Source organism: Photinus pyralis, unplaced genomic scaffold (genome assembly GCF_008802855.1).
Source record: "Photinus pyralis isolate 1611_PpyrPB1 unplaced genomic scaffold, Ppyr1.3 Ppyr1.4_LG10, whole genome shotgun sequence".
Lineage (NCBI taxonomy): Eukaryota > Metazoa > Arthropoda > Insecta > Coleoptera > Lampyridae > Photinus > Photinus pyralis.
In genome coordinates, this window is record NW_022170250.1 from 16937454 (window position 1) to 16964469 (window position 27016).

General features: G+C 42.0%; 6 protein-coding genes across 8 annotated transcripts in view; 3 read left to right on the forward strand and 3 right to left on the reverse strand.

Moving 5' to 3' along the window:
- Positions 1 to 27016, forward strand: part of LOC116161157 (flotillin-2) — a 376423-nt gene continuing 349407 nt past the window's right edge. The window contains exon 1 of the mRNA XM_031474399.1: positions 1 to 198. Coding sequence (XP_031330259.1) covers positions 150 to 198 — 49 coding nt within the window. The 5' untranslated portion in view covers positions 1 to 149. The remainder of the gene's footprint in view (positions 199 to 27016) is intronic.
- Positions 9733 to 10457, forward strand: LOC116161165 (glucose dehydrogenase [FAD, quinone]-like). The gene is made up of 2 exons (XM_031474410.1): positions 9733 to 9856; positions 9903 to 10457. The coding sequence occupies exons 1-2, from the start codon at positions 9805 to 9807 to the stop codon at positions 10343 to 10345; spliced, it is 495 nt and encodes a 164-aa protein (XP_031330270.1). The 5' UTR covers positions 9733 to 9804; the 3' UTR covers positions 10346 to 10457.
- Positions 10868 to 11657, forward strand: LOC116161163 (glucose dehydrogenase [FAD, quinone]-like). Its single transcript, XM_031474408.1, has one exon. The coding sequence runs from the start codon at positions 11018 to 11020 to the stop codon at positions 11642 to 11644; it is 627 nt and encodes a 208-aa protein (XP_031330268.1). The 5' UTR covers positions 10868 to 11017; the 3' UTR covers positions 11645 to 11657.
- LOC116161153 (glucose dehydrogenase [FAD, quinone]-like) lies at positions 12954 to 14983 on the reverse strand. Its single transcript, XM_031474394.1, has 2 exons — positions 14835 to 14983; positions 12954 to 14788 (listed from the first exon to the last, which is right to left on the reverse strand). The coding sequence occupies exons 1-2, from the start codon at positions 14884 to 14886 to the stop codon at positions 13077 to 13079; spliced, it is 1764 nt and encodes a 587-aa protein (XP_031330254.1). The 5' UTR covers positions 14887 to 14983; the 3' UTR covers positions 12954 to 13076.
- Positions 17571 to 23076, reverse strand: LOC116161143 (glucose dehydrogenase [FAD, quinone]-like). Of its 3 annotated transcripts, none has more exons than XM_031474380.1 (3): positions 22909 to 23076; positions 19399 to 19597; positions 17571 to 19350 (listed from the first exon to the last, which is right to left on the reverse strand). In XM_031474380.1, exons 2-3 carry the CDS (start codon positions 19592 to 19594, stop codon positions 17669 to 17671), a joined length of 1878 nt encoding a protein of 625 aa, XP_031330240.1. In that variant the 5' UTR covers positions 19595 to 19597; positions 22909 to 23076; the 3' UTR covers positions 17571 to 17668. The 3 variants fall into 3 exon arrangements, with proteins under 3 accessions (XP_031330240.1, XP_031330241.1, XP_031330242.1); XM_031474381.1 differs by lacking the exon at positions 22909 to 23076 and adding an exon at positions 22739 to 22814; XM_031474382.1 differs by lacking the exon at positions 22909 to 23076 and adding an exon at positions 22082 to 22150.
- On the reverse strand, positions 24380 to 26942 carry LOC116161152 (glucose dehydrogenase [FAD, quinone]-like). Its single transcript, XM_031474393.1, has 3 exons — positions 26724 to 26942; positions 26463 to 26672; positions 24380 to 26361 (listed from the first exon to the last, which is right to left on the reverse strand). Exons 1-3 carry the CDS (start codon positions 26791 to 26793, stop codon positions 24842 to 24844), a joined length of 1800 nt encoding a protein of 599 aa, XP_031330253.1. The 5' UTR covers positions 26794 to 26942; the 3' UTR covers positions 24380 to 24841.

Genomic DNA, 27016 nt, shown 5'->3' on the forward strand with positions numbered 1-27016 from the left:
GCGCACGCGCAGCTGATTAGAAGAATGGCCGTGTCAAAAATTATTCGCTAAAATCGGTTTGTCAAACGCGCGCGTGCTTCTCCTCTTATTGCAATTAATTAGTGAATTGTCTGTTGTGAGTGAATTTGTTGTTAGTGCGAGGAGTTGCAATGGGAAATATTCACACGGTCGGACCAAATGAGGCTCTTATAGTATCAGGTAAGCGCCCCCCCGAAAATTTAAAACATTTGTTTACGTTTGCGAATTGAATGGAACTAATCGGTTTTTTGCGAGTGTGTGTTTCGCATCAGGGCTCGAAAATCCGTTAGAAGAACCTGTTTGACATACATTTAAAAAGGAGGAGTGGCCGCCGTGTTTTTTTTTCCTTTTCACTTCGAGTTGTAAATGCGACCTTGAGCAATTAAATAATGATCAACAACAATTTCCGTCAATGCGATTGGCGCATTTCATTTAACCTCATTTGGCAAATTAGCCGATCTTAATTGGTTGAGCCGAAATTTGGTTTTTAGGTTATGTGCAGGAAGTTTTTCTCTCATTTTTTTGATAGTAACGCGGTATTTATAATTTTTCTTAATTTAATTCCAGTATCAAAGTCCGATTACGTAACCGCATATCATTAGTGAAGCTGGAAAGTTTTCTCAATCAAGTACGTAACTTATACAGGGTGTTGGTTTATGACCGCAACAATGAATTGCTTTTATTCCTGTTGTATGCGGAAAAGGGCTGGACAGTAGGGGGTGGTTAAAATCAGGGCCGTCTCAAGCATATTCTGCGCCGGGGTGCAAAATGTCAGCCTGCGCCCCCTGTCAATAAAAAAATACAAGGTGATGTTTGGGTTTCATTTATTTATTTATTAATCTAAAATCAAACAAGCTAAAATGAAAGATGTATGCTGTAGATTTCACCAAGCACTGGGGTAAAGACGAATATCTTTTTTAAGTGGGTTCCGCAAATGTAGATAATCATAATCAAATAATATAACAAATTTCGACGTCAACATTAGCTACAGATACAGACTGTTGCTTCTTATGATTGTTAAACCTAAGATGCAGACGCTGACTAATTACTGATAAAGCATTGTAACACGATCTCAAAGATAACTTACCGTTATCATTTTCATGTAGGTGTGCGAACTAAAATTTTGCTGAATGCCACATATTTTCAGAACATAATGTAATTGAAAGTCGCAATAAAAGCGATATAACACACTGCCGAATGTGCCTTTGCATCTTTGTAAAAATTGTATTAATTTGTAGTATCACGATTTATGGCGCTGGGTTTTTCAACATTTGGTGTACAGGGTGGTCCAAATTGGACACTTTCTTCTGGAAACACCCTTTATCTTAAGAGTTAGAAAAAAAATGGATCTAGGTGTCGGCAGCACAATTTAAAACAGAAAATCACTGGTGCAAACAGAATTCAGGTATCATTAATCGTTCGGCCACTAGAGGTCGTTTCTCGAATTTGATCGATTAATGCCCCATAACTTTCTCATTATTGGTTTTTCCGAGGGTTTTTCTTATACAACCTTAAACTATGTTTTTTCATATGGACCACCCTATATATTTTGGAGTTTTTGAAAAGAGCTTAAATTTTTTCCTAAACTTCGATGCATCACCTAGTGTACCACTTATTACATTTCTATTAAATATTATTTACAATATTGCATTTTATGCAACAAAATGTTTTTATTGTAGTCATCTAGGTTTCCATGGCGAACAAAAGATTGTGTAAAAAGACAATTTCTTGATTATTTGGAAATGTTTATTAGTTTCCAATTATTTTTAATTTGAAATAACACACAAAAAACAAAGAACGTGATAACACATGCGAATAAAACAAATAAGTAATATAATATCTAAATAAAAAATACAGGTAACCAAGAAATTGCCGTTTTAAATAATCTTGCCATCTTTTGTTCGCCATGGAAACCTAGATGCTTAAATAAAAACATTTTAATGTATAAAATTCAATATTGCATATAATATTTCATATAAATATAATTCAAAATTTAGGAAATTTTACGCTCTTACGTCCATATGAAAAAATACAGTTTATGGTCGTATCAGAAAAACCAAACACCCTGTATTAAAACTCTGTATCACAATGGATTCTACATAAAAAAGTGCTCTAAGAAAGATTTTATCGATTATCTTTAATAACAAGAAAGTTATGGGGGGAAATCGACCAAATTCGAGAGACGACCTCTAGCGGCCAAACAATTAATGATATCTGAATTCTATTTGTGTCAGTGAATTTCTGTTTAAAATTGGGCCCAAGACGCATAGGTCCATTTTTTCTATCTCTGGGTGGTTCCATAAGAATTTAGATCACCCTGTACACTTTGTTAGCATTACAAGCGTTAAATTTGGCATTCCGGCATTAGGGGCATTAAGCAGTAACTGACATTATATAGGCAATAACAAGGAAATAAGCAGTATATTCCCTGGTTACTGAACGTGTCCAATCAAGTCTAACCCTCGACTTGATTTTAAAAGATTGTATCAAGGATTGAATCATTCCTTCCGAATATTCAACTGATGCGACACGTATGACGCATTATTGACGAAGTGATTTGCTTGGTGCCTTTTTCTGGTTACGCGGTGTGAGCAGATAAAGCTCGAGATAAAGAGACAGATATAGATAGATAAAAGCGAGGGAAAATGATAAAAACTGCATATTTTAGATATTTTCACGTAGAATCCAGTGGCGTAGTAAAGAAAATGTTTGAGATTTGACCAAAAGCTGATATTTTTCAATGCAATGGTTACACTGATGTATCACAATTCACAACCTATACATATTCTTTTATTTTAGCCATGAACCAAAAATCTTATTGTTTACGATTTTTAAACAGTAGGCCATGGATTCTGGAGATTTTGTATTATTGTTTTGTTTATTGTACTTATGGTAACTAAGGCGGAAATCACCAATCAATAAAAATGGCAAACGGTAGAAATGTGTAATTTCAAAAATTTGAAAAATGAGATACCTATATAATATATAATTATATGTATATAAAACCGAGTATAAAACATATAGATTGTGATTCTTCAATGTAATCAGGAAAATGAATGCAAAAAAATTGACGATAAGATATACCTAAGAGGGTGTTTCAAATCTCAGAAATGGTAGTCCAATTTTTTTTTACTACGCCACTGGATTCTTCATATATAAAATAGGCCGCTTTACCCTTTTTCTATCTTATATCCAAAACAATTCGTATTTTTTCGATCAGACTTCTCAATCAAAAGTTATAGATAGACTAGAAACCAATTTCTAAAGAAAATTCAAAGGGCTGTAACTTTTGAACTAGTAGCCCAATCTTGGAACTGTTTGAAATTATGGATTCTACAGGCCACGTTCTATAAGCAAAATTTTTTTCCTAGACGACTGCACCAAAATTTCTCGAGAAAACACTTTCGTATTAATTTTGGTGCGTAGAATCCACTTTTCGTTTTCACCCTGTATCTCCGAAACAAACGTACCTAGTGCTTGATTATTGTAGCCGACTCGTCAACCATTTGTCAACCATTTTGGGGCACAAAAAGTGGGGTTTTCCAACATTACCGTAGGGGGCGAACAAGTGCGACTTAGGGGCGGTTGTGCCCTCATTAATGATATGCTGTAGTCAATAATGAATCTGCACATTGCCACCTGTGGAAATTAAACCCTCGCGCTTCGTTTTTCTCAAAATGTTGGTTTTTCCAACTTGAGCGTGGGGGGGGGGGGGGCACAAGTGCGAGAGGCAATCGTATCCTTTTCATATGAAGTGCCGAATGCACTCAGTTCTTCCCGTATAATTCTACCCCACATTAGCGAGGGGGTGGGACGGACAAGTGAGACTTAGGGGGTGCCCTCGTCAATGAAATGATGGAATTAATAATGAGGCAGATGAGTGCGTTTTTTGGGGGGGGGGGCGGTTGTGCCTTTTTGTTATGAAGTGCGGAATCTGCACATTTCAACTCGTAGAATATAAACCCACACGTTTCCTTTCTCTCAACATTAGCGTGGAGGTGGCTGTGCCCTCTTCGTGGGGGTGGCTGTGTCTTCTTCATTGAAATACTGTATTCTGGATATCTCCTCCAGTAGAATTGAAACCCACACGTTTCGTTTTTCACAGGGCAAGCGTCACTTCCTACGAACGAGCAAGGTAATCAGCAATTGCTTTTCCGGAATCTTGTTCTTCAAACTCCGCCAATGGTAAGGACTAATGTCCAGTGCATTTAGGCAGTAAAAACCACATATTGCGACTTCTCAACGTGAAAAACAAAGTCGATGTCCCCCGATGAGATGTAAACAAAATCAAATTAAGCTATTAGATGATTAATGATCCCACTTTTTTTATCGTTGGGTTTTATGTCCCGAAATTGGCCTGGAGCAGTACGTGGACAACAATGGACGTACGATTTGCTGGTGATTGGGTTCCGTGATCTCCAATCACCAAGTTTGTAATCCTTTCCATAAGTTTTTCTTTTTCCATATCTTATCTCTTCATCTCCTCTCTTAAACCTCCGATTTCGTCCCTCAACGTCTCTTTTACTTTCTTTATTTTCTCTTTTATTTCTTTTGCCGCCCTTCGTATTTCGTCCTATACTCCTTCCACTATTTTTTCCATGTTTTCCGTTTCCTCCGCCTCCCCCTCCCCCTTTTTCAGTTCCGCTTTTTTTTTTGTTCCGGAGGTCTTATGACTTTCTTACTCCTGCCGAACACCTCGAACGTACTCTTCCTCTTTCGTTTCCTTCCATTTCATCCCCTGAATCCTCCCCGACCGCGGTTGGGACTGGGCAGCTCGAAGCCAGTCGCTCCTCTCGCAATTATAGCAAGAAACATACAAGTTGTTATGCAACCTTACATTCACGCGCGTGTACGATGTGTTGCCTAACCTGTCGGACTGTTCGACGGTAGAATGCGAATAACTTTTTTAAGTCGTACCAATCTACAATTTGATCGTACCCACAAAATCTCATGCAATTGTAGGAAATTTGGAGAAATCATAGTAATATGCATGTCCCGTGGATATCTGAGGATTGATTTCAGGCTATGAGAAAGTGGTAACCCTAACGGTTTTCTTGTAATTATGAAATCGGCAAGAAATCAATTAATTTTAAACTTGTAATTAATCAAGCGATTAACTTAGAAATGGCGGCCAGTTGATTTCAGACATTGTGTGTGCACGTGTTGACCTTTCGCATAATTATCGGGAATCTCCCATGACTTTATTCTCAGCAATATAAATTTTGGCCATTTCACACGAGATTTCACATGTTATTTTATATAAGCATACCTAGCACTATTATTTGCGACTACGCCCTCTGGTGTCAGATCTTAAAAGCGATGACATATCTCATTGTCGTCCTCTTCGCTATCGAGACAGGACTGATCGCCGTTCTTCCAATACGCTTTAATCAAATCGGCGGCCTTTTCTCCTATCATAATCGTGGGGGCGTTCAGATGGTCCGACGTCGGTATGGGTATCACGCTGGCGTCGGCGACTCGGAGTCGCCTAATGCCGTAGACCCTCAGCTCGTGGTCCACGACAGCCTTGGGATCGTCCGACGGGCCCATTTTGCACGTGGACGTCTGGTGAAGTCCCGACGTGGAGAGTAGCCCCAGCGCGCAACTCCAGTATTCGTCGGAGTCGTCTTCGAATTCCTCACATCCTAACGCTCCCCTGTCGTGCCATTGAAGGTCGATCTTTTTGAAAGCGTCCGTCTTCGATAGCCGGTGAACGAATCGCATCCCGGCTATTAAAGTTCGTTTGTCCACGTCATCTGGGTCGCTGAAATAGTTCGGGTAAAACAATGGGTGGTCGTATGGATTGCTCGATTTCAGACGAAGGTATCCGACGGATTTGGGATGAAGCAATTTGGGGACTAAACCGATGGGGTTGCCTTTTTCTATTTGCGAGAGCATTGCCTGGTACACGTCCTCTCGAGGCTTCAAGACGTGCTTCAATAAGGGATTGAGGGAAACCAAGTGTATTTCTATGTCGGGATAGTTCTTGTTTTCCGATTCATTAGTTGCGATGTAAGCATAGGCCTCTACTAGAGGAATCCTGGGTAAGTCCTTGGCGAGGTCCTTGGTGGACTGCAAAGCTGCTTGTATGTTAAAACTCGTGGTCGTGTTAATTGTCATCGCCGTTCCAATGTAGACGATGTGATCGTACAGAGTTTGGCCAACTGGAAGATCGTGAATGGGTTTGATCCCCAGGTCGTGCAGATGTTGCTGCGGGCCCACTCCCGACAACATAAGGATTTGAGGACTGTTGCATGCGCCCGCTGAAATGATGACTTCCTTCCGCGCCGTGGCCGTGAACTGTTTGCCATCTCGAACATATTCCACGCCGTAAGCCTCGCGAGTGATGGGATCAATTAAAACCTTTCCCACGAGCGCTTCGGTGATGATCTTCAAATTCGCTCGCTTCTCCATCGGTTCCAAGAACGCGCTCGCTACACTCTGCCGATAGCCGTCCTTGACGGTCGCGTATACTTCGCAGAAGCCAATTTGCTCGCGCGTGTTCGGGTCGATTTTTTCGTACCCCAGCTCGCGTCCCGCCGCGAAGAACACCTCGGCCAATTCCGAGACTTCCGTATTACTTACTCGCAGATAACCACCTGACCGGTGATATGTGGGATCGGCGTTGGCCAGGTTGGCGTCTTCCGACTTAAGAAAATAAGGTAAAACGTCGTCGTACGACCATCCGGGGTTGCCCAAACTGTGCCAACGGTCGTAGTCATCCGGATTTCCTCGAACGTACATCATGTAGTTGATGGCGCTCGATCCTCCCAGCGCCTTTCCCCTGGGCCACGCACATCTTCCGTTTAACAGACCCAGGCATGCTTTTTCCGTGGGCTCCGTTGTGTATCCCCAATTGTAGTCGGTGAATTGTAGAAGGGGCGTCAAGATCGGGGTCTTCGAGAATGTGGTTTCGCGTCGGCCCGCTTCCAGAAGAAGCACTTTCCAGTGGTGTACTTCCGTTAGACGATTGGCAATAACGGAACCTGCCGAACCGGCTCCGACGACGATGAAGTCGTATTCTAAATGCTTCAAGTTTGACCTTTGTCAATAAGAAGATGTACTTACCCTCAACGTCCGGGACGTTTGTGTATTTAAATCCGCCGTTCATAATATGCATCACCTCGTCGAAGACACCGTTGGTATCGACAGTGGCGTATCCTCGTCCATATGCAAAGAAAAGGAGAATTAGAAACTGAGTGCGAGTTCCTCGAAACGCCATTTCTAATCTGGTGACTATGATTGTGAACGAGGTCTATTTATGAAGCTCTCCTTCGGAACAATTTGATTAATGTGTAAAACTCCAATTCAGATCGGAAGGTCGTTCTCATGTTCATTTTGATTTACAGGCGTAATATCAAGATATTACTCGTGAAATGAAGATCCCGAGATTGTAATTTGAAAGTAAAAACTGCAGGTAACAATAGTCACTTTAAAATATACAGATTGTCTAAATTGCGCAGGATTTTGGACCAGGAGATGGCAAAGTTCCCGATTGTGCAACGCCGACCTAAACACGATCGGGGTTATTGAATAAAACTTCCTCGGAGTTTTTGAGATCTTTTGCAGCATAGGCTTTTAAAAGGTCTGTTTCGAATGTTTGACTCTCGAATTTCAAAAGAGTCGAAAATTCGAATTACAGTTTTTTTAGACCTTCTTACAAATTCCAAGATCGCAAAGCTTTGAATTTAATCGCGAATTTTTGAATTCTAAGACCAACTTTGCTCGGATTCCCAATTTTTAAATCGGCTTTCCAAAACCGAAAATAATAAAATCCTAGGCTTTTTATGGTTTCTATTTTATTGCAATTTTTTAAATTCTGAAAACTATATTTTTTGAATGTAGAGCGTTGAAAATTCAAAGTACACCTTTTTAGACCTAGGTTACATAAGACTTTCAATTTAATCACGAATTTTAAAATTTTAATACCCATGTGGTTCAAATTCGAAACGTTTTATATAGGAGTTCCAAAATTGGGAATTCAAACATTAAATCCTATGGTGCCGTTCAGCTTTGAATTTGATGTCGAATGTTTACATTCTAAAACCCACGTCGTTTGAATTTCAGAATTTTAAATCCACGGCAAATTCAAAAACCTAGGCTGCCTAATTCGAACAACACGTTTTTATACATAGGCTAGTAAATAATTTCATGTCCGATGTCATAGCCCAAAATCCGTATGCATGATCTTTTTACTTTAATTTGACTTATTCTAAAAAACCCAAGGCTCTTCCGCCAGCCATTTATTTGCGGTTTTTAATTTCGAATTGCTAGATCCTGGGATTTTCATTTCAAGAATGATCGCATTTGATTTTTAATTATAAACACGCGTTGACCTTCCCCATATTTATCGAGAATCTCCCACGACTTTATTCTCAAGAATCACTTACTACATTCAAGTGGTAAAAAAAATGTTATAGCGTTTCACATGTTATTTGCTTATAGCACACCTCACACTATATTCTGGTACTGCGCCCTCTGGTGTTAGATCCTAAAAGTTGTCCCTCTATTCATAATCTGCATGACCTCATCGAGGACCGCCGTTGGTATTCTTGTTCACGTGCAAAGAAAGGGAGAACTATACTGCGGGTTAACCCAAAACGCGATCATTCTTGAAATGAAAATTCCAGGATCGAGCAATTCGAAATTAAAAACCGCAAATAAATTGCTGGCGGAAGAGCCTTGGGTTTTTTAAGTCAAATTAAAGTAAAAAGATCATCCAAAATGCATACGGATTTTGGACCATGACATCGAACACGAAATTATTTAGATCTTATGTAGTCTAGGTATAAAAACGTGTTCGAATTAGGCAGCCTAGGTTTTTTGAATTTTCCGCGGATTCAAAAATTCTGAAACTCATACGACGTGGGTTTTAGAATGTAAAAATTCGAGATCAAATTCATTTTTATGTTTGAATTCCCAATTTTGGAACTCCTATATAAAACGTTTGGAATTCGAACCACGTGGGTTATAGAATTTGATTAAATCGAAAGTTGAACAGCCTCGGGTTTTCAAAATCTTATGTAATCTAGGTCTAAAAAGGTGTACTTTGAACTTTCAACGCTCTACATTCAAAAAATATAGTTTTCAGAATTAAAAAAATTGCAATAAAATAGAAACCATAAAAGTCTAGGATTTTTGAATTTGAGTATTTTCGGTTTTGGAAAGCCGATTTAAAAATTGCGAATCCGAGCGAAGTTGGTCTTAGAATTCAAAAATTCGCGATTAATTTGTAAGATTTTATATCACCTAGGTCTAAAAAAACTGTAATTCGAATTTTCGACTCTTTTGAAATTCGAGAGTCAAACATTCGAAACAGACCTTTTAAAAGCCTATGCTGCAAAAGATCTCAAAAACTCCGAGGAAGTTTTATTCAATAACCCCGATCGTGTTTAGGTCGGCGTTGCACAATCGGGAACTTTGCCATCTCCTGGTCCAAAATCCTGCGCAATTTAGACAATCTGTATATTTTAAAGTGACTATTGTTACCTGCAGTTTTTACTTTCAAATTACAATCTCGGGATTTTCATTTCACGAGTAATATCTTGAAATTACGCCTGTAAATCAAAATGAACATGAGAACGACCTTCCGTTCTGAATTGGAGTTTTACACATTAATCAAATTGTTCCGAAGGAGAGCTTCATAAATAGACCTCGTTCACAATCATAGTCACCAGATTAGAAATGGCGTTTCGAGGAACTCGCACTCAGTTTTTAATTCTCCTTTTCTTTGCATATGGACGAGGATACGCCACTGCCGATGCCAACGGTGTCTTCGACGAGGTGATGCGTATTATGAACGGCGGATTTAAATACACAAACGTCCCGGACGCTGAGGGTAAGTACATCTTCTGATTGACAAAGGTCAAACTTCAAGCATTTAGAATACGACTTCATCGTCGTCGGAGCCGGTTCGGCAGGTTCCGTTATTGCAAATCGCTTAACGGAGGTACCCCACTGGAAAGTGCTTCTTCTGGAAGCGGGCCGACGCGAAACCACATTCTCGAAGACCCCGTTCTTGGCGCCCCTTCTACAATTCACCGACTACAATTGGAGATACACAACGGAGCCCACGGAAAAAGCTTGCCTGGGTCTGTTAAACGGAAGATGTCCGTGGCCCAGGGGAAAGGCGCTGGGAGGAACGAGCGCCATCAACTACATGATGTACGTTCGAGGAAATCCGAACGACTACGATCGTTGGCACAGTTTGGGCAAGCCCGGATGGTCGTACGACGACGTTTTACCTTATTTTCTAAAATCGGAAGACGCGCCAACCTGGCCAACGCCGATCCCAAATATCACCGGTCAGGTGGTTATCTGCGAGTAAGTAATACGGAAGTCTCGGAATTGGCCGAGGTGTTCTTCGCGGCGGGGCGCGAGCTGGGGTACGAAAAAATCGACCCGAACACGCGCGAGCAAATTGGCTTCTGCGAAGTATACGCGACCGTCAACGAGGGCTATCGGCATAGTGTAGCGAGCGCGTTCTTGGAACCGATGGAGAAGCGGGCGAATTTGAAGATCATCACCGAAGCGCGCGTGGGAAAAGGTTTAATTGATCCCATCACTCGCGAGGCTTACGGCGTGGAATACGTTCGAGATGACAAACAGTTCACGGCCACGGCGCGCAAGGAAATCATCATTTCGGCGGGCGCATGCAACAGTCCTCAAATTCTTATGTTGTCGGGAGTGGGCCCGCAGCAACATCTGCACGACCTGCGGATCAAACCCATTCACGATCTTCCAGTTGGCCAAATTCTGTACGATCACATCGTCTACATTGGAACCGCGATGACAATTAATACGACCAAGAGATTTAACATACAAGCAGATTTGCAGCCCACCAAGGACGTACCCGGGATTCCTCTAGTAGAGGCCTACGCTTACATCGCAACGAATGAATCGGAAAACAAGAACTATCCAGACGCAGAAATACACTTGGTGCCACTCAATCCCATGGTGAAGCGCTTCATGAGCCTTCGAGAGGGAGTGTATCAGGCCAATGCTCTCACAGGTAGAAAAAGGCAACGGCATCGCTTTAATTCCCAAACTGCTTCATTCCAAATTCGTCGGATACCTTCGGCTAAAATCGAGCAATCCATACGACCACCCCTTATTTTACCCGAACTACTTCAGCGACCCGGACAACGTCGACAAACGAACATTAATAGCCGCGACGCGATTCGTTTACAAGCTGTCGCAAACAAACGCCTTCAAAAAAATCGACCTTCAATGGTACGACAGGCAAGCCTCGGGATGTGAGGAATTCGAAAAGGACTCCGACGAATACTGGAGTTGCGCGTTGGAGCTACTCTCCACGTCGGGATTTCACCAGACATCCACGTGCAAAATGGGCCCGGCGGACGATCCCATGGCCGTCGTGGACAACGAGCTGAAGGTGTACGGCATCGGGCGGCTCCGAGTCGCCGACGCCAGCGTGATACCCATACCGACGTCCGACCATCTGAACGCCCCCACGATTATGATAGGAGAAAAGGCCGCCGATTTGATTAAAGCGGATTGGAAGAACGGCGATCAGTCCTGTCTCGATAGCGAAGAGGACGACACCGCTTTTAGGATCCGACACCAGAAGGCGCTGTCACGAAAAATAGTCCTTTATATAAAGTAAAATTATTTACTTATTTCACCACTTGATGTTCCTCCACGTTAATTGAGTCGATTTACAAGCCCCTAGTAAGAGAATAAAATCGTGCGAAATTATGCGGAAGGTCAACGCGTTATTGGAGTCAATTCTTATTCAAAATCAAACGCGCATGATAAAAAAAAAAATGCCTGAAATCCATGGCCGCCATGGTCTTAACGCAAATCCTAATCTAAATTGCTCAATTAATTACAAGTTTAAAATTAATTGCTCCATGGATAACTCGAAAAAAATGGTTGGGCAGAAAGAACAAAGGAAGTAGCCCCCCCCCCCCCCAATGTCCGCTAGATCGTGGTCTTGGCGAGGAGAATTTCCCAGTTACGTACTAAGGCGTGACCTTGTTTTGTAGTGCAAGGTTTTGTAGTGGGGGAATGTGAGCTTCCATGGGCCGCCCAAGTCGTCATGGTTCCCAAACCGGACGGATCAATGAGATTACAGATGACTAAACCCCGCACACGACTAAAGCACCATTGATGCCCACCATCGACCTCCAGGGCAGATAGCCGGCAAGGCCCAAAAGGATGCCATTCGGGTTAAGAAACGCGCCCGACTAAAAAATCAGCTAGTCAACATCGTCGTCGTACCATATCTGGATGATATCATAATATTTTCCCGTGACTTTTGAGGGACCTGCGCGCCAGTTCAAGTTAAAGAGAGCGCAGGTGGTAGTGCTACTGGTCATGCCAACAAATTAAATACCTGGGGTGCCTCATCAAACCCATCCGGCCAAAACAGCGTCAATCGCGGGTCTACCGTCACCGCGGAACTTAAAACCACCTCATGTCCTTTGTCCACGGGAGGTTTGTCCCGCAAGTCCCTAGGTGCGATGCTGGCTCCATCGATCCTGTACGCTTGCCGCTCACTCACAGCTTTGGCTAAATTTCGTCCCACCTGCAACGGATTTACGTAAAGGACATATCAAGAAAATAATCGATCACTTCGAAATTCCAAACGCAAATACGACTGATTTCCTTCAATGGATAGACCAAGGGTACTTCGTGTCCCAGATCATCCTATATAGATACTTGTTGTTCCACAACAGGAACGAATCCAGATTCTTCCTGAATTACACGATGCTCTCACTGTCGGACAAGTTATCAATGGAGCAATTAATTTTAAACTTGTAATTAATTGAGCAATTTAGCTTGGGATTTGTATTATGACCATGGCTGCCATGGATTTCAGGCATTGTTTTTTTATCATGCGCGTTTGATTTTGAATAAGAATGGACTCCAATAACGCGTTGACCTTCCGCATAATTTCCCACGATTTTATTCTCTTACTAAGGGCTTGTAAACGACTCAATTAACGTGGAGGAAATTCAAGTGGAGAAATAAGTAAATAATTTTACTTTATATAAAGGACTATTTTTCGTGACAGCGCCTTCTGGTGTCAGATCCTAAAAGCGGTGACATATCTCATTGTCGTCCTCTTCGCTATCGAGACAGGACTGATCGCCGTTCTTCCAATCCGCTTTAATGAAATCGGCGGCCTTTTCTCCTATCATAATCGTGGGGGCGTTCAGATGGTCGGACATTGGTATGGGTATCACGCTGGCGTCGGCGACTCGGAGCCGCCCGATGCCGTACACCTTCAGCTCGTTGTCCACGACGGCCATGGGATCGTTCGCCGGGCCCATTTTGCACGTGGACGTCTGGTGAAATCCCGACGTGGTGAGCAGCTCCAACGCGCAACTCCAGTATTCGTCGGAGTCCTTTTCGAATTCCTCACATCCCGAGGCTTGCCTGTCGTGCCATTGAAGGTCGATTTTTTTGAAGGCGTTTGTTTGCGATAGCTTGTAAATGAATCGCGTCGCGGCTATTAATGTTCGTTTGTCGACGTTGTCCGGGTCGCTGAAGTAGTTCGGGTAAAATAAGGGGTAATCGTATGGATTGCTCGATTTTAGCCGAAGGTATCCGACGGATTTGGGATGAAGCAGTTTGGGAATTAAAGCGACGCCGTTGCCTTTTTCTACCTGTGAGAGTATTGCCTGATACACTTCCTCTCGAAGGCTCAGGAAGCGCTTCGCCATCGGATTGATGGGCACCAAGTGTATTTCTGTGTCTGGATAGTTCTTGTTTTCCGATTCATTAGTTGCGATGTAAGCATAGGCCTCTACTAGAGGAATCCTGGGTAAGTCCTTGGCGAGGTCCTTGGTCGACTGCAAAGCTGCTTGTATGTTAAAACTCGTGGTCGTGTTAATTGTCATCGCCGTTCCAATGTAGACGATGTGATCGTACAGAGTTTGGCCAACTGGAAGATCGTGAATGGGTTTGATCCCCAGGTCGTGCAGATGTTGCTGCGGGCCCACTCCCGACAACATAAGGATTTGAGGACTGTTGCATGCGCCCGCTGAAATGATGACTTCCTTCCGCGCCGTGGCCGTGAACTGTTTGCCATCTCGAACATATTCCACGCCGTAAGCCTCGCGAGTGATGGGATCAATTAAAACCTTTCCCACGAGCGCTTCGGTGATGATCTTCAAATTCGCTCGCTTCTCCATCGGTTCCAAGAACGCGCTCGCTACACTCTGCCGATAGCCGTCCTTGACGGTCGCGTATACTTCGCAGAAGCCAATTTGCTCGCGCGTGTTCGGGTCGATTTTTTCGTACCCCAGCTCGCGTCCCGCCTCGAAGAACACCTCGGCCAATTCCGAGACTTCCGTATTACTTACTCGCTGATAACCACCTGACCGGTGATATGTGGGATCGGCGTTGGCCAGGTTGGCGTCTTCCGACTTAAGAAAATAAGGTAAAACGTCGTCGTACGACCATCCGGGGTTGCCCAAACTGTGCCAACGGTCGTAGTCATCCGGATTTCCTCGAACGTACATCATGTAGTTGATGGCGCTCGATCCTCCCAGCGCCTTTCCCCTGGGCCACGGACATCTTCCGTTTAACAGACCCAGGCAAGCTTTTTCCGTGGGCTCCGTTGTGTATCTCCAATTGTAGTCGGTGAATTGTAGAAGGGGCGCCAAGAACGGGGTCTTCGAGAATGTGGTTTCGCGTCGGCCCGCTTCCAGAAGAAGCACTTTCCAGTGGTGTACTTCCGTTAGGCGATTGGCAATAACGGAACCTGCCGAACCGGCTCCGACGACGATGAAGTCGTATTCTAAATGCTTGAAGTTTGACCTTTGTCAATCAGAAGATGTACTTACCCTCAGCGTCCGGGACGTTTGTGTATTTAAATCCGCCGTTCATAATACGCATCACCTCGTCGAAGACACCGTTGGCATCGGCAGTGGCGTATCCTCGTCCATATGCAAAGAAAAGGAGAAATAGGAACTGAGTGCGAGTTCCTCGGAACGCCATTTCTAATCTGGTGACTATGATTGTGAACTAGGTCTATTTATGATCTCTTTGGGAACAATTTGAGTGACGCAAGATTCCAATCAGATCCGAGGGTCGCTCTCATATTTATTTAAATTTACAGACGTAATATCCAGCCGACATTAGTCGTGAAATGAATATCCCAGGGTCGAGTCATTTGAAATTAAAAATCGTAAATAAAATGAAGGCGGCTTTGTTATAATGAGAGTCAAAATTATAATATAAAAGATCAAGTGTGTAGAATTTTGGACTATGATATCGCAAATCTCCCGATTGTGAAACGCCGACCTACGATCCGGGTTTTGGAATTGAATAAAAATGCTTCCGGGTTTTTGAGATCTTTTGTAGCATAGGCTTAAAAAAGGTCTATTTCGAATGTTTGACTCTCGACTTTCAAAAGAGTCGAAAATTCGAACTTTTTTTAGACCTAGGTTACATAAGATCTTGAGAATTCCAAGATCGTTAAGCTTCGAATCGCGAATTTTTGAATTCTAAGACCAACGCCGCTCGGTTTCACAATTTTTAAATCGGCGTTCCAAAATCGAAAATACTCAAGTTCAAAAATCCTAGGTTTTTTTATGGTTTCTAATTTTATTGCAATTTTTTATATTCTGAAAACTAAGGCCTTTGGTATATATTTTTTGAATGTTGAGAGTCGAAATTTCAAAGTAGACCTAGGCTGCATAAGATTTTAAAGGCCCGAGGCCGTTAAACTTTCAATTTACTGTCGAATTTTTAAAGTTACACGTAGTTCGAATTTCAGAATTTTTAAATCGGCGACAAATTCAAAAAACCGAGGTTCTGTTGTTGAGTCCAATTTAATTCCAATTTTCTATATTATAAAATCTAAGGCCATATTTCGAAAATCGCACATTCGAACTAGCCCTGTTTAAGCCTAGGCCACAAAGGTCCGGAGGCAGTTTTATTCAATTCCCAAACCCCGATTGTTAGGTCGGGGTTTTACAATCGGGAGATTAGCGATCTCATAGTCCGAAATCCCTACGCATTTTGGATGATCTTTTTATTTTAATTTGACCCATTCTAAAAAACCCAAGGCTCTTCCGTCATCTTCATTTGCGGTTTTTAATTTCGAATTACTAGCTCCTGGGATTTTAATTTCACGACTAATCTTTAATAAGATCCACCGCATGTTTGTTTTTGACACTAGAGGGCGCAGTCGCGAAGAATAGTCCTTTATATAAAGTAACATTAAAATTTAATCAGCACACGCGCGCATCATAAATCAGTGCCTGAAATCAATTGGCCGCAATGTTGTTAATACAAACCATTTTCTGAGTTAATTGCTCAATTAATTACAAGTTTAAAATTAATTGCTGCATTGGAGTCTTCTGTTAGTACTTGTCTCAAGTTTGTTGTGGAACGAAATGGAAATTCCAGGGTGTAGCAATTCGAAATTAAGAACCGCAAATAAAATGAAGACGTAAGAGCCTTGGGAATATAAAAAAATTGGCTTAAGATTTAAGATTTTTAATTGAATATTGCGAATCACGAATCTGGGTATAAGAATAACAACGTGAAGAATTGGACCCTTCCTTATACCTACCTCTGTCCCCGATATCTAAATTATCGGTCATCGATCATCCATCATAAGTTGGGTATTAGGAATGCAAAAAAAACACCTGTCAGAATTTTTAGCCTTCCGTGCCCCTAATGTCAAACTTAGTTTGTCACGAGGTTATACTCGCAGTGTGAGCTGTTCGTAAATCCAAGTCTAATAATTATTTTACCTTACCCTTCTGTGTTCCTGATACCAAAATTATACTGCAGACATCTATGCTCCGGATACAAATAATAATTTTACTCGTAATTTTATGATGACCTTTGTTGTATCAGGAAACACGAAAGTAAATGTACAGTCTTTCATCTCTATCAAAGGTTCGTATAACCGATGAGATTATTTTAATACCAGTGCAAATAAACACATTTAACACTTCCTTACACTTCTGCGCTCCTGTTAGCAAAATTACTTTTGCAAAGATATTCCGGTGTCAGAAGAACCAGAACCAGAAATCCATTTCTAGGTGTTTGCGCCACTGTGCGCCTGATACAGTGTCTTCGTGTTATCGCAAATAAGTTTTCTAATTTAAAGATTCTTGCTCATCACTAATGCTTCTGCTAACACATAATTTTGGTAGTACCTGCAAAAATGTAATACCTTTCTAGGGTTCTCTACTCCTGATACCAAAATTATTTTTTACAGATGCCCCAGTATCACGCATTAACCGAGTGGAAATACATTTCTTGTTGTTTTAGGAGGTAAAATATGAATTGCACTGATATATGTAGTTTCTAGCTTGTAGCGTTGCTATTTTGTGAGGGTTTTGGTATCAGGAACAATTCTTCCACCCTGATAGAACAAACGAATTGGACCAATATACCTTTTTGCGCTTCTGCTGTCTGCAAAAGATTTCGGTCTTCGAAATGTTTTGGTATCAGGAGAACATGAATCGTATGTATAGGTGAACAAAGAGAACTTCTATGCTCCTGATCATTTGTAAGTATAAATTGATCTCACGAGTCAGGAGAACATGAATGCATTTGTTCTAAATATTTATTTACATTGCACATCTAATTTCATTACGTCTTCTAAGTGCCCCTTCTGCGCACCTGATAACTTGTGATATTAGGAGCGACTGATTAATTACGCCCAATACTTCTTAATAATATCCGCCGCCTTTTCGCCAATCATAACGGCGGGCCCGTGGAGATGACCCGTAATACTAACGGGTATGACGCTGGTATCTGCCACCCTTAACTTCTGCACCCCGTACACGTTCAGGTTCTTGTCGACAACGGCGGATTTATCGCTGCGCGGACCCATCTTGCACGTTCCCGTCTGGTGTCGAAGACTTCTCGAGAAGTGTCTCACTGCGCATGTCCAGTATTCGTCGGTGGCGAACTCGTAATCCGTACAGCCGGCAACGGGTTGCCTGTGCAGGTGCCCGTTTAACTTGGCAAACGCGGTCGTCTCCAAAAGCTCGGTCGCCTTGTGGATGCCTGCTAGCATCGCGCCGATATCGTGGTCTTCGCCGTCGCTCAGCTGGTTTAGGTCGATCAGTGGTGCGTCGAAGTGGTTTTTCGAGCGGAGGCTCAACGAGCCCCGTGACTTAGGGTGTGTCGCGCTAACAACAATGGAGACGACAGTGTGCCCCTCAAGCGCCCCGTAGGTTGACTCGTACACCTCCTTGCTCAGGCCCAAAGTTTTGCGCGCGTTTTCGCCCGAGAAATGCAAGGTGGGTGCGAAAAGCAACTCGACGTCGGGATAGTGGCCGTGATCTTTCGAATGATTTGTTTTGACGAAGGCAAGACCTTCAATGCTCAGACTGGAGAGCGGACCAGCCCCGTGTTTTAACCATTGGACGATTTCCTCGTGCTCGTCCAGTTTCGGATGGGTCGCGTTCGCCACGTAGTTAATTCCGAGGAATCCGATGTGGTCTTTCAGTTGTTTTCCGACTGGAAGGTCGCAGATGACGGGAATGTGTAATTTCTCGAGTTCGGCTTGCGGACCGACGCCGGAAAGCATCAGAAGCTGGGGCGAGTTGAGGGCACCGGCTGATAGGATGACTTCCTTGCTCGATTTGGCGATGCGAAGTTTACTGTCGTGGACGTATTTTACACCTGCAGCCTCTTTGGTGTGCGGATTGATTATGATTTCGGTCACGCGGCTTTGAGGGCTGACAATGAGGTTATGCCTCTCCTTGATGGGTGCCAAATACGCTTGCGCGGCGCTGTGACGTTTGCCATTTCTCGTTGTTGTCTGCACCTTGGAAAAACCCAGCTGCTCGTGACCGTTGTAGTCTACAATTTGGGCACCGATCTCCTTTCCCGCCTCGAGGAAGGTCTCCAACAGGTTGGTGACATGCTGTGGGTCTTCGACTTGGACCGGTCCGCCCTGGCTGTGATATTTCCTGTCGAAGCTCTTGAGATGGGCGTTCTCTGACTTTTTGAAGTAGGGCAAGACGTCGTCGTAGCACCACCCGTCGTTGCCAAGGTCGGCCCACAGGTCGTAGTCCTTTCGGTTGCCTCTGGTGTAGACCATTGAGTTGATCGCGGTTGAACCTCCCAGAGATTTTCCCGTGGGACATGCGCATGTGTGGTTGATGTTGCCCAGGCACCAAGAGTGTTGCGGTACCGTTTTATATCCCCAATTGTACTCGGTGTTGGGAAGGTAGGAGGACAACGAGGGAATTTGGGTGAACTGCGTTTCAGCACCGCCGGCCTCTAACAGTAGTACTTTCCATTCGGGTACTTCCGACAGACGGTTCGCTAAAGCCGAACCCGACGCTCCAGCGCCCACTACGATAAAATCGTACTCTACGTCGTCTGTAATTGGAAACTGTGATAGTGTGAGATTCCATAGTGGTAACTCACCTGTTATGGGGACCAACTCGTGGTATTTGGCGTACTCTTCTTGGTTCTCGTAATGAACGTGTTGATTAGCCGATTGTTTCAGATCGGCAATTCCCTTTATGTAGGTGTTGATATAGTGATCTGTTAGCAGGAATGGGGACGCTTTCGTTTGCACGTAAAATACGCAGGTCAACAGTATCCATTGCGTTATTGACATGTTCTGAAACAATAGTTGCTTGTGTTAGACGAACACCTGCTCTCGATGGACGTAGCGTGGTATTCTTGGGTTACAAGTTTCAAAAAAGCAAGAAAACAGACGTTTATGGTGGTTTTGTTGGGTTACAAGTTTCAAAAAAGCAAGAGAACAGTTGTTTGTGATGATATTCTTGAGTTAGAGGTTTCAAAATTAATTTTTTAGTCCACAAAAACCTGCTTACGTTGATCTTAGAGTATTCTTGGGTTACAAGTTTCAAAAAAGCAAGAAGACAGACGTTTATTGTGGTTTTGTTGGGTTACAAGTTTCAAAGAAAGCAAGAGAACAGTTGTTTATGATGATATTCTTGAGTTAGAGGTTTCAAAATTAATTTTTTAGTCCACAAAAACCTGCTTACGTTGATCTTAGAGTATTCTTGGGTTACAAGTTTCAAAAAAGCAAGAAGACAGACGTTTATTGTGGTTTTGTTGGGTTACAAGTTTCAAAAAGCAAGAGAACAGTTGTTTATGATGATATTCTTGAGTTAGAGGTTTCAAAATTAATTTTTTAGTCTACAAAAACCTACTTACGTTGATCTTAGAGTATTCTTGGGTTACAAGTTTCAAAAAAGCAAGAAGACAGACGTTTATTGTGGTTTTGTTGGGTTACAAATTTCAAAAAAGCAAGAGAACAGTTGTTTATGATGATATTCTTGAGTTAGAGGTTTCAAAATTAATTTTTTAGTCCACAAAAACCTGCTTACGTTGATCTTAGAGTATTCTTGGGTTACAAGTTTCAAAAAAGCAAGAAGACAGACGTTTATTGTGGTTTTGTTGGGTTACAAGTTTCAAGAAAGCAACAGAACAGTTGTTTATGATGATATTCTTGAGTTAGAGGTTTCAAAATTAATTTTTTAGTCCACAAAAACTTGCTTACGTTGATCTTAGAGTATTCTTGGGTTACAAGTTTCAAAAAAGCAAGAAGACAGACGTTTATTGGTTTTGGTTGGTACAAGTTTCAAAAAAGCAACGGAGAACAGTTGGTTTATTGATGATATTCTTGAGTTAAGAGGTTTCAAAATTAATTTTTTTTAGTTCCACAAAAAACCTGCTTACGTTGATCTTAGAGTATTCTTGGGTTACAAGTTTCAAAAAAGCAAGAAAACAGACGTTTATTGTGGTTTTGTTGGGTTACAAGTTTCAAAAAGCAAGAGAACAGTTGTTTATGATGATATTCTTGAGTTAGAGGTTTCAAAATTAATTTTTTAGTCCACAAAAACCTGCTTACGTTGATCTTAGAGTATTCTTGGGTTACAAGTTTCAAAAAAGCAAGAAGACAGACGTTTATTGTGGTTTTGTTGGGTTACAAGTTTCAAGAAAGCAAGAGAACAGTTGTTTATGATGATATTCTTGAGTTAGAGGTTTCAAAATTAATTTTTTAGTCTACAAAAACCTACTTACGTTGATCTTAGAGTATTCTTGGGTTACAAGTTTCAAAAAAGCAAGAAGACAGACGTTTATTGTGGTTTTGTTGGGTTACAAATTTCAAAAAAGCAAGAGAACAGTTGTTTATGATGATATTCTTGAGTTAGAGGTTTCAAAATTAATTTTTTAGTCCACAAAAACCTGCTTACGTTGATCTTAGAGTATTCTTGGGTTACAAGTTTCAAAAAAGCAAGAAGACAGACGTTTATTGTGGTTTTGTTGGGTTACAAGTTTCAAGAAAGCAACAGAACAGTTGTTTATGATGATATTCTTGAGTTAGAGGTTTCAAAATTAATTTTTTAGTCCACAAAAACTTGCTTACGTTGATCTTAGAGTATTCTTGGGTTACAAGTTTCAAAAAAGCAAGAAGACAGACGTTTATTGTGGTTTTATTGGGTTACAAGTTTCAAAAAAGCAAGAGAACAGTTGTTGATGATGATATTCTTGAGTTAGAGGTTTCAAAATTAATTTTTTAGTCCACAAACACCTGCTTACGTTGATTTTAGAGTATTCTTGGGTTACAAGTTTCAAAAACGCAAGAGAACAGGTGTGTATGATCGTATTCTTGTGTTACAAGTTTCAAAAAAATAAGGGAACAGTTGTTTATGATTGTATTCTTGGGTTAGAGGACTCAAAATCAATTTCTTTGTCGACGAACACCTGCTTAGGGTGGTATTCTTGGATTATAAGTTTCAAAAAAGCAATAGAACAGTTGTCTATGATGGCATTCTTGGGTTAAATGAATCATAATTGATTTCTAAGTCTACGAACACCTGCTTACCTTGGGTTTAGGGTAGTATTCTTGGATTCCAAGTGTCAAAAAAGCAAGAACAGATGTTTATGGTGGTTTTCTTGGGTTATATGTTTCAAAAAAGCAAGAGAACAGCGATTTATGATGGCATTCTTGGGTAGGAAGATTCACAATTAATTTCTAAGTGCAGGAATAATCGCTTCCGTTGAGTTTAGGATGGTATTCTTGGGTTAAAAGAATCATAATTGATTTCTAAGTCTACGAACACTTGCTTACCTTGGGTGTAGGGTGGTATTCTTGGATTCCAAGTTTCAAAAAAGCAAGAAGACACACGTTTATTGTGGTTTTCTCGGGTTATAAGTTTAAAAAAGCAAGAGAACACTTGTTTATGGTGGTATTCTTGGGATGGAAGATTAAAAATACTTGAAATCCACGAAGGTGGGGGTTTGTGGGTTGCAGTTTCAACTGTGCAATTAAATAAATTAAATTAATTAATGTAGAATCCATAATTTCAAACAGTTCCAAGATTGGGCTACTAGTTCAAAAGTTACAGCCCTTTGAATTTTCTTTCGAAATTGGTTTCTAGTCTATAACTTTTGATTGAGAAGTCTGATCGAAAAATTACGAATTGTTTTGGATTCTACGCACCAAAATTAATAAGAAAAAGTGTTTTCCCGAGAAATTTTGGTGCAGTCGATTTTTGGAAAAAAGGAAGGTTATACACTGCCTTTTTCTTGCCCCGAAAAAAAAATTGTCTCAGATCGTCCCGGAAAAAAATTTTTCTTATTGTACGTGGCCTGTAGAATCCATAATTTCACAGTTATTTAATTATTTAATTTAAGCTTGTAAAAATTGCCGAATAGAAAGAGAAAGCGATTGGAATGAGAAATTAAAGAACAAGTTCGAAATTGTGCGTAATCTAAAATTAATTACCTCCGATTCCGGTTCCTACAAGTGTTTCGTAATTGCAAGTGAGAAAAATGGTCGCAATGTCATGCTGCAATTTTCTTCACACTGAGTGAAGGTAAAGCATGCACTTCGAGAAGTTCAATGTCTGTCGTAAATAACGGAATTTGCATAACAAAGGATCGTAAATCACTCACCAAGCTTTGATGTTCACACCTCGACCACCACCCGCTACAGTCTACCCGATCGTTGCATTTAGGCCCCTATTTATTGGGACCTGGCGCGTGCCCGATATATTAATATTCCAAGAAACTGTGCCTTTCTAATGTGGAAGGATGTGAGTATAAGGATAGCGCAGTTGGACATTTTTTTCGCCAAGTCACCAGAATGGGTTGTTGCGGTAATGACACTCCCATGTGTCACGCGTTTTTTGAACTTCTCGCTATCTGATTGTTATTGTTTAGTAGCGAAGGTTAGAATAGACTTAATGAATGGACCTTAACGAGCGCCTTGAGGGAAAGCGAAAATACGACCACATCTCTAGCTCGAAATGAACGGAATTGCCTGAGGTCGGTCAGGAAATCGCATTTGAAGGCCTCATCTAATGTAATGTCTTTAGATCCAATGAATTGCCGAGTTTCGATTTCAAGATCTTCTTTGAGAAGCTGTCAAAATTTCAAAAAAATCGTTCCACCAATAAGAAAATACGTTCTACGTATACGCGCATGTAATTTGCCCTATTTGGAGGCCCCAATGTCAAAATTTCTTTGAACCCGCACGTTCAAAACGTTTGTAGATTCGTTTTACACATAATAAGTTTCATCCTACGCATGCGCGTTCTGAACTGCATTAAAAACGATTCGATTCTGACATTTTTTGAATTTTTGAACCTTTTAAATTTTTTTGATTTTTTAATTCTGCAAAATGTTTTTTATGAATTTTTTGAATGTCAAAATTTCTTTGGACGCGCATGTTCAAAACGTTTGTAGATTCGTTTTACAGATAAGAAGTTTCATTCTACGCATGCGCGTTCTGAACTGCATTAAAAACGTTGATTCTGCACATGCGTACACGCTATTTTGAACATTTTGACATTTTTGTTGTTTTGTAAATCAATCGATTCCGACATTTTTTGAATTTTTGAACCTTTTAAATTTTTTTCATTTTTTAATTCTGCAAAATGTTTTATGTGAATTTTTTGAATTTTTATAACTTTTTTTAATAATTGTTTATGATGGTATTCTTGGATTAAAAGATTCAAAGTCAATTAACGTCTTAGTCGACGAACACCTGTTTCCGTTGGGTTTAGTATCGTATTCTTAGGTTACAAGGTTCAAAAAAGCAAGAGAACCGTTGTTTATGACGGTATTCTTGGGTTAGAGGTTTCAAAATTAATTTTGTAGTCCACAAACACCTGCTTCGGTTGATCTTAGAGTATTCTTGGGATACAAAATCCAAAAGAACAAGTTGTTTTGTAAATTAATCGATTCTGACATTTTTTGAATTTTTGAACCTTTTACATTTTTTTTGATTTTTTAATTCTGCAAAATGTTTTTTTTGTGAATTTTTGGAATGTTTTAACTTTTTGTTTTTAAATAAATTTCTGAATTTTTCTAAATATTTCCGAAATGTATTAATTTTTTTTATCTTTTCAGGTATGTCAAATTGTGTTGATAGCGCTGTTACTCTTAAAGAACGTAAGTAAAAATTCCGTTTTCTAATCCGTTCGACGCGGAGAATTTATGTCGAACTCGCCTCTCAAGTATTCCCTAATTTTAAGTGGAGAGAGAAATTTGTGCCACAGGTGTATTTATTGTCACAGTATAAAATTGCGTCATCTTCTGGTAGCTTAATTTATTGTTTGGAGCAGCAGGTCTGCACCCTTCTCCCCTATCATGAAGGCGGGCGTATTCGTTAGTCAATGCCGAACGAGCCGAAGGTGAGTTCGGCATAGTCCGGGGCTTGTTTCTTCTAGTTGAAGTCCGTCTATTACGTACTTGAGCCTCGACTTTACCCGAGCTCACTCAGTTAGCTTTATAGTGCTCTGAATTTTGAGTGCCTTTGATATCATGGGTAGATTTCAGTCAAAAAATACTAAACGAACAATTGTGCTAATAATGAAAAATGTCACTACATTGTCCCATTCATTTTCTCGCGTAGCAACCTTTGATGATCTTCTTTGATTAAGTCGGATCCCTTCTCCCCCACCATGTACCCCACCGCGCTCGTGTGGGCAGATATCGTGGTAGGTATTACGCTGTTGTCGATTACTCTTAACCCCTTCACACCGTACACTCGCAGTCTGGGGTCCACCACCGCCTCAGGGTCGGACGATGGTCCCATTTTGCATGTGCTCGTCTGATGGTACAACGTCGTCGTTAGGTGTCGAATTGCGCACTCCCAGTAGGGGTCGCTGTCGTACTGGGGCATTTCGCAACCGGGCACGACGGTTTTGACCTGCTCCGCTCCGTACCGTTGCAAGGCGGGGGACCGCATGATCTTTTGGCTTTCGCGTACTGCTGCAATGAACGCCTTGACATCTTCGTTGCTGGGGTCGGTGAGGTAGTTGCCGTAGAATCGCGGCGGATCGAGTGGATTTGTCGACCTAAGCTTCATGTGTCCGTGGGATTTCGGGTGCAGGTTCAGTGCATAGATGGAGTACGCGTACTTGGTTTCCAGAGGTTGCCAAATGGGATAGTACCATTCATCGGCCACTCTAAACATTCTTCGGTAAATCGTGCCGGAGTCCGTGTGGAGGCCACCGCCGATGAAGATGAGTTCCATGTCTGGGTAATCCTCCGAGTGAGAAGTGACGTTGGTTTTGAAGTACGCCAGAGCTTCAACTCCTCCAAGTGATGTCATAGGACCTTTCCCATAGAGTAGAAACTCGAAGAGGCTCCTTATCGTGAACGTGTTCCAGAAGAATGTGACAATCGGCTTATTTATTGTGAACACCAGTCCCAGGAAGGCGAGGTGGTCGTACAGCTTTCTTCCTACAGGAAGGTCTTGCACGAGCGGTATTCCCAATTCGAGTAAATGGTCCCGGGGGCCGATACCGGACAGCATCAATATCTGAGGCGAGTGGAAAGTACCAGCGCTGAGTATCACCTCAATGGTGGCGTTCACGAGGAACTTTCTATTCGAGTGGAGGTACTCGACTCCGTATGCTGTTTTCGTGCCTGGCTCGATGAGTACCTTGGTTACGTGACTGTTGAGCCGAATGTGCAAGTTCGATCTTGCTCGGGCGGGGCGAATGAACGCCTTTTCCGCACTGCACCGTCGACCCCTACGCAACGCGCCCTGTACGTACGACACTCCTAGTTGATTTCTCCCATTGTAATCCACGTAAGGGTAACCGGCCTCCTGGCAAGCCTTCACGAAGACGTGCACCGCTTCCGTTCTGTAGGGCACGTCGGACACAGTCAGTAAACCACCGTGGCCACGGTACTCTTCATCGGCAACCTTCACCTTGGAGTCCTCCAATTTCCGAAAGTACGGGAGCACCTCCTCGTACGACCAGCCCGGGTTGCCCAAATTCGCCCACCGGTTGTAGTCCGCTTTGTTTCCGCGAATGTACATCATATAATTAATAACTGTGCTTCCTCCCAGAACCCTCCCTCCTGGGTATCCTACGATTCCATCGACCAAACCTGAAACCCGTTACGAATCGTATTTGCATTGAACCGGAACCGGAATTTTGTTTCACGGTTTAGAACCGTTAAAATTCCGGTTCGGTACCAACTATACGAACCTAAACCGAAATTTTCCTGTTTTTCCGTGAGGTAATTCCAGTTTTGCCGTGTAAACTGCGCAAGGGACGCGATCGCGGGAGTTTCAGTTGTGTCAAATGGCGGACCTCCCGATTCCAATAGGAGAACCTTAACGTTAGGATCTTCGGACAGCCGATTGGCGACGACCGCGCCTGCAGCACCGGACCCCACCACAATGTAACTGTAGGCCCCTGAAAAATTGATCCAGCTGCATTTATTCCGCATGCTCTTTGTGGACTCACCGTCCGGTCGCACCTCGTCTTCGACCGAGTAACCAATCGCGAGTAAAATCCAAAGGGCGATGTAATTCATCTTGCACACGGTTTCTTCACCTTTTGCAATAGAATACAATTTTTAGTTATTGCCCGTGTGGAGTTGATCAAGAACCGGTTTGTAAAAACTGGCGTGAATTCGGTAATCACGTTTTTGGATCTTACAATTTATGGATGATCATTGCTCGTCACTGGCTCCCCGCGTACTAAGGTCAGGTATTTCGTTAGTACTTTAATAAAATTATCCTTCGCGTCACTTTCAT